This window comes from Eptatretus burgeri, chromosome 4, assembly GCF_056783735.1.
Source record: "Eptatretus burgeri isolate ZD-2024b chromosome 4, Ebu_testis_v1, whole genome shotgun sequence".
In the NCBI taxonomy this organism is placed as follows: Eukaryota; Metazoa; Chordata; class Myxini; order Myxiniformes; family Myxinidae; genus Eptatretus; species Eptatretus burgeri.
This window is the reverse complement of record NC_140964.1, coordinates 59,910,232-59,917,498: the sequence shown is the minus strand read 5'-3', so window position 1 is coordinate 59,917,498 and position 7,267 is coordinate 59,910,232. Positions and strand designations below refer to the sequence as shown.

The following is a 7,267-nucleotide window of genomic DNA, read 5'->3' as shown; positions in this document are numbered from 1 at the left end:
AACACTATGACCACCTGCCAAATATGCTGTTGGTCCTCCATGTGCCACCACAACAGCACCGACCCACCGAGGCATGGACTCTACAAGACCCCAGAAAGTGTCCTGTGGTATTTGGCACCAAAACATTAGCAGCAGATCCTTCAAGTCCTGTAAGTTGCAAGGCGAAACCTCCATGGATCGGACTTGTTAGTCTAGCACATCCCACAGATGCTCAATCGGATTGAGATCTGGAGAATTTGGAGGCCAGGGCAACACCGTGAACACTTCATCATGTTCCTCAAACCATTCCCGAACAATGTGTACAGTGTGGCAGGGCGCATTAACCTGCTGAAAGAGGCCACTGCCATCAGGGAATACCATTGCCATGAAGGGGTGTACCTGCTCTACAACGTTGTTTAGGTAGGTGAAACGTGTCAAATTGATGTCGACATGAATGGCCGGACCCAAGGTTTCCCAGCAGAACATTGCCAAGAGCATCACACTCCCTCCACCGGCTTGTCTTCTTCCCACAGTGCATCCTAGTACCATCACTTGGTACCAGGAGTGAGTTGGCACTGAAGTTGGAAAAAAAGAATGGTTGATGTAAAGCGAACATTCATGGCAAACTGGGTTTTTTTTTAACTTTTTGGTCAGTTATGCAATTAAACACATTTCTTGAGGGATGCAATCAAGGCGAATTCAGAGAATGGAGAGAAGAAATGCTGTAACAGTTGGATTTTTTAGGCAAGGTATGAAGAAAAGGTCGAATTGAGAGCAGTCTGTTTAAATAGCAGAAGAGTAGTGCATTATGATACAGTATAGAGAACCACATGTGTGAAAGAGGAAGAAGAAGCATTATAAGAGATTGTTTTTGTTATTATTTTTAATGTTTGAGAGAGTTTTCAACAGATTAGGTCACGGAAGTGTTGCAGAAAAAAATTGAGGAAGAAGAAGAGGAGGAAGAAGAAGAGGAGATGAAGAAGAAGAATAATAAAAAGAATCGGAGAAAGGTAGCGTTTTTTTTTTTTTTTTTTTTTTGATTTAAGATAAGAAATAGATGATTAGTTGGGAGGGATGGGGGACGTTAAGAAAGTGGGGAAGATAGAAATTGAAGATAATGTGGAGAAAAAAACAAATAAACACAATCGTACACCGAGGGGAAAGGGTAGGCCACAAGCCTCAAGGATAGGCCTTAAGCACCCAGTAAGACAAGTTCGACGAAATCTCACAAAATAGCACGATTTTTGAAACAAAACCTAGCTAGGAACACACAGTAACATGTAGGTGAGAAAATAAACAGTTAAAACGGGACAGATAACGACCGGAAACTTAACTTTGAGATCCTCAGCAGGGAGCTCCGAAGGAGACTTGCCAACGCTCCAAACCCAGAACCGGAAGTCGATTTTCTCTGTTAATCAAACGTATTCACATTTTATCTGTATTTTTTAGCTCTATCACTTTGGAGTAGTATGGGAAGTCTCTTTATGTTAAGTTTGATTTGAAAGCATCGGGAAACAAGCTCAGGTGGCATCAAAATGTGAAAACTTTGGAGGGGGTGAATACTTTGGCAGTTCACTGTAAATCAAGTAAATAAATTTTTTGACATTTGCTATAAAGCTCACCCGTGGATTAAGAATTATCTTGCGAAACCAAATTCATGCCCTAAAATGCACTGATTCTTTTCACACTCAAGTCAAAAAAAAATTCTGAAACTGCAGTTTATATATTTTTTTCTTTCCACTTTTATTGCACAAAACACGTTTTCCAGCACACACATGTATTTAAAATCCACCAATGCTATCCGACACATACCATTTAGTGACACATGAGAACCAAGCCTTTAGAGTCTTGTTCATCATAAAACACACTTTTTTTCTCTTACTTTGCAGCAGAAGTTATTTTTTCTTTTTCCGTAGATCAGCTTTTAGGAACAAAGAGCATTTGTTTCACCACTGACTGTTACAAAAACGTCGTGGAATTATGTATAGAGGATACAAAAATAAAAAGAAAACTCCCATTTAAATGCACCAATAATAAATATTCGAAATCCTGAGACCAAAGTTGATAAATATTTTAAAACCAAATTTGTCAGTAAAAGGGAAAACAAGCCACATAAATATTGCAATAAAATTAGGTTTCATCATAACTTTTAAAAACAATCGTACACATTTGTTTAAATAAACAACTTAAAAATATACTGTACATTTTCTCATCACCGTAATCCCCTAGCACTCGACACGTGAGGTTTTGAGACTTCTGTAGAAAACAGGTATAAACAATGAAGAGAAAAAGAACAAGCAAACAAACAAACGTTTGTAATGGAATGCAAGGTTGTTTGCGCCACCACTTTGGCACTCGGAGAACAACTGAACACTCTTCTTAGATAACAATAAATGTTTCTTCAAACTCATACAAAACACTTTGTCGAATGCTTTGAGAAACACCTGCAATACTAAACAGACCCAACGATGTATACGAAGAGCTCTCAGCAGGTGCGGAGTTATACATTTAAAAGGAAAACATCTTGCCTCACGTACGGTCACGCTGTTATGTACAGAACATCAATAAATAATAAAAGCAGCAAAAATAAAAAAACAATGTTTTTGTGTTTCATTTTGGGTGTCGATGTCACTCCAGCTCATGTCTTAGAGCAGACAAGTAAAAAAAAAAAAGTTCGAAGATAGACTGCAAGAGTCCCAAATGTTTTGTGATTGACAATCAAGTGTATATTCTCACCTTAATCTCTCCACATCTCCAACCATTCCCACCCAATTCCCCTGATGCCCCAACAGGTATGAATCTCACACTGGCCTGGTTTGGACCAGTTTGACAAGTGCTATGTAAGGCCCATGGTTTAAGGAAACCACATTTACAACACATTTCCAAAATGCTGAAGACCTTTTTCACCTGGGCTACAGGAGTCATTTAATTTATTTATTTCGAAATATAACACACGTTAAGCAAATTGCCTACAAGTAAGAAAGTTAATTTCCTGTTGGAAACAACTATAGCTCGTTCACAACCACTAGCTTCCTTAATGTAAAATTTCTTTAGATTTCTAGCTGTCTGTCATATAAGCCACAACAACTTTCATGCTATTCATCCTGACGTCATACAACTCTAACTCTTTCAAAATAGCACTTTTTATGCAATAAATATCGATAATTAAACTACAATACCAAGGTCACATAGGCTATAATATGTTACAAAGAATGCTGGCAAAATGTTTTGGACAAGTGGGTTGATTAAAAAAAAGGTCCAACACCATCTGTGCCGGTTTGTCCTCCTATCAGAGGCGTCTATTGAAGAGGCATCGTGAATGGTCACTGTTCCTCCTGAAGAAGAACAGGAAGCTGCTGAATTACTTGCACACTGTAATTGTTTTGGTCACCATCTCTTTGAACACCACTCGTTTTGTGTTTGAACAGTCAATGCTGATGAGCATGTAGAAATGCTTGTCACGCCGGTTCCATAAAAGAAGGGAAAGGATGTACATACATTCATATAGTAGAGCCCTGCAAGCTTGAGGGTTGCTGGCAGGTCCTGAATCACAAGGCCTTGTACATTCACGGAGGCACCAGGGATACCTGAACTCTCACACCTTGATGCCCTTGACGGCTCGTCGCACATTTTCAAGCAGTGCTTTATTCTCGGGGCTTTGGTAATGTTCCTGGTTCGTGTACATGTCCGTGAGCGTGGTCACATATGAATCGAAGTTCTGCTCGCTTATTGGCTCCTGTAAGAAAGTTAAGCAGGTGGGGAAGAGATTATGCAATGTCAATATATTTAATATCACAATGTATAATATGCATACTACGAGATATCTCCACTCCTATCAAAAGGCCATGTCCAGAATATAATCTTCCATTGAACCCCAACTTTTTTTTATTCTTCGTCTTCTTTTGAAAAAAAAAATCGTGAAGAAGGAAGAGCTTCGACAAAAATCAAATGTCAAGACCCCACAACACTTTATTTATATATTGACTGCTTTTGACGTTTGCACATGGTACATGCTTGAGAGCCTCGTTGGTATACATTGCTGTCGACACCATCGCTGATGATTCGCCAATACGTGATGAAACCGGTCCGGTAACTGAGGGGAGTGCAAAGCATTGGGATTGTCGTGTGTATACTGTGTATGAACGTCTTTATAGTTGTTGAGGAAGTCTGAGAAGGGTTCAAAACAGTGTTTAGCACTTACCTTGCGTAAATCTTCTTGGGTTGCTTTTTGCAGCTACTTTGGCTCGAGGAGCATGGGAGGGGTCAATCATTATAGAATCCTAGCCACCTGGGGGTAGTCAATGAGATGAGAGCTGATTGGCTGTTCCCTCCATTCAGAGGTGAAAATGTGGGTGGGTATATATATATATATATATATATATATATATATATATATATATATATATATATATATATATATATATATATATATATATATATATATATATATATTGTTGTAGATTTCTGCCCGCCGGCATGCGGACGACCGCTTCTAGCCAATGGCGCGGCTCTCGCCCACCAAACGGACAACCGAGTCGCAGCCTTCCAGATCAAACGCCGGAATCCCGCTCCAGGTGTGATTTGAGCACACCACAGCCTAGTCAACACTCCAGCCGCGTTACCGGGTCAATCGCCGAATTGTCGATATACCTAATTAATCACACAGGCAGACTACTGAGACACTGTACCTCAAAGGGGCCAACTTGAAACGAGCCTCTTAAGCAGCTCGCTTCATTTTGGGATAACGGAGCGGGGTATTATCGCGAGGCCCCGTTGGACCCGATTCTATTATCGGCGATTTAAAACCCAACGATTATTCTGAATGCAACACGGCAGTTCAATGGAGGGAGAGGACGCAGTGAACAGGTTTACATTCACACAAGGACATTTATTGTAATAAAGTACGTATGCAGGCATGCACGTATGCAATTAAACAAGGCAAAACACATATGCAATTATACAAGGCCAACACGCATGACAGAACTACAACCGTTCTACACAATCACTTAACAGTTTTTACTACTTAGTAGACACGGGCCCACGGACACACGTAAGCACACACACACACACCCAAGAATGGTGGCTGAGGCCTTTAATAACGGGCTCCAGCTCTGAGGACAGGTGAGCTGAAACCCAGGACCTATCTAGAACCTCTCCACCTCGTGTGGTCTTAAAGTTGTTCGGACCCGGGCTCCAGCGAGAGCGAGCTGGACCCAACCGCCGTGATCCGCGATCCTTCCCGATCTCCAGCGAATCCTCCCACGCTTCTCAACACATGCTGGTGAGACGAGGCGCCGATCCTTCCCGTCGATGCGCCGCTTCCCCGAGGAACCACCTCCAAGATGAGGCCGATGAGTCGCACCAAGCCGGGAACCAAACAGAGAACAAAGAGCTCCACGAACCAAGAAGACCAGCCGAGCAACCAGCTCAACTCTCTTCCGATGAACAAAAGCAGCCGACTCTCTTTGACGAACCAAGCCAGAGAAGCTACCAGCAGCAGCTCGAGCCGAGCAACTGGCTCAACTCTCTTCCAAACAAAGCAGCTCTCCAAAAAGTCTCCACCCGAGCCAAGCCGTGGCCGAAGCTCTACTGAACCACCAACCCGGATCAAGCAGAAGCCAAAGCTCGACTGAACCACCAACCCGGATCAAGCAGAAGCCAAATCTCTCCCGAGCCAAGCAGGACCCGATGGACTGCTGAACAACTACTCCTCCAGAAGTAAAAAGCTTCCGAAAGCCTCAACCATAACCCAAGCCAAACAGGACCGACGGCCTGCTGAACGACTCCTCCTCGTGAACAAAGAAAGGATCTCCTCTTATCCTTCTCTGCCCCTCCCCCACGCCCGGCGTAACTCATCCCCCCATGCTCATACAACCGCAGGTGGGAGGGAGTTGTTTACATCCCGTGATTCAGGACGGGAGGGCTCTTCTTCCTCTTCACAGAAGAGGGGGAGGGACGTCTCCATTGTTCGCTCCCTAACTATTAAATCGATCCGGAGCGCATCGAAACGATTTCTAAACATTTAAACAATGGAAGGTGAGCTATCTAGGGAGCAAGCACTTATCGACATAACTGACTAAAGGAACCTGAATGTTGTGTGCAATCGAATTCCCATATTCGTAACAATATATATATATATATATATATATATATATATATATATATATATATATATATATATATATATATATATATATATATATATATATATATATCTTCATCTTCTTCGTCTTCTTCTTTTGGCTGCTCCCTTTAGGGGTCGCCACAGCGGATCATCCGTATGATCCGCATAGTGATTTGGCACATGTTTTACACCGGATGCCCTTCCTGACGCAACCCTGGTCGCCTCTTCCGACACAGGGATATGGTACACCTATTTTAACCGGGGTATACACCGGCCCAGTATACTGGTACTCATTTCACCGACCTCGGAAGGATGACAGGCTGAGTCAACCCCCTGGTGTATTAATTCAGTGGGCCAACGGGGCTTGAACTCAGGACCTTTTGGATCCCAAACCACTGCCCTCACTACTGCGCCAACACCAGGATATATATATACATATATATATATATATATATATATATATATATATATATATATATATATATACATATATATATACATATATATATACATATATATATATATACATATATACATATATACATATATATACATATATACATATATATATATATATATATACATATATATATATATATATATACATATATATATATATATACATATATATATATATATACATATATATATATATATATATATACATATATATATATATACATGTATATATATATACATATATATATACATATACATATATATATATATACATATATATATACATATATATATATATATATATATACATATATATATACATATACATATATATATACATATATATATATATATATATATATATATATATATATATATATATATATATATATATATATATATATATATATATATATATATATATATATATATATATATATATATATATATATATATAGTTTTATATTAGAGGTCCATCTAAAAAGTAACGGGACTGAGCCTGCTGTGTGCTCCACTTGCACAACTTGAATGAACGGGTTGCATCACAGTCTTTGACAACATTCCAGCAATATACTCGTATATGATTGGTGATGGTTGACTGCGCTCATTGTGTGATTTTTTTTACAGGTCGTGCTTTACACGTTGTCTAGTCTGAGTCATCGCGCTATGAGTTGTGAGCAGAGAGCCAATCTGAAGTTTCTTGCC

At 40.0% G+C, this 7,267-nt stretch overlaps 1 protein-coding gene across 1 annotated transcript in view; it reads right to left on the bottom strand.

The window, feature by feature from the left end:
* Positions 1-1,707: 1,707 nt before the first annotated feature.
* Positions 1,708-7,267, bottom strand: part of LOC147028148 (myelin transcription factor 1-like) — a 247,140-nt gene continuing 241,580 nt past the window's right edge. Inside the window, exon 24 of the mRNA XM_085878292.1 lies at positions 1,708-3,715. Coding sequence (XP_085734418.1) covers positions 3,575-3,715 — 141 coding nt within the window. The 3' untranslated portion in view covers positions 1,708-3,574. The remainder of the gene's footprint in view (positions 3,716-7,267) is intronic.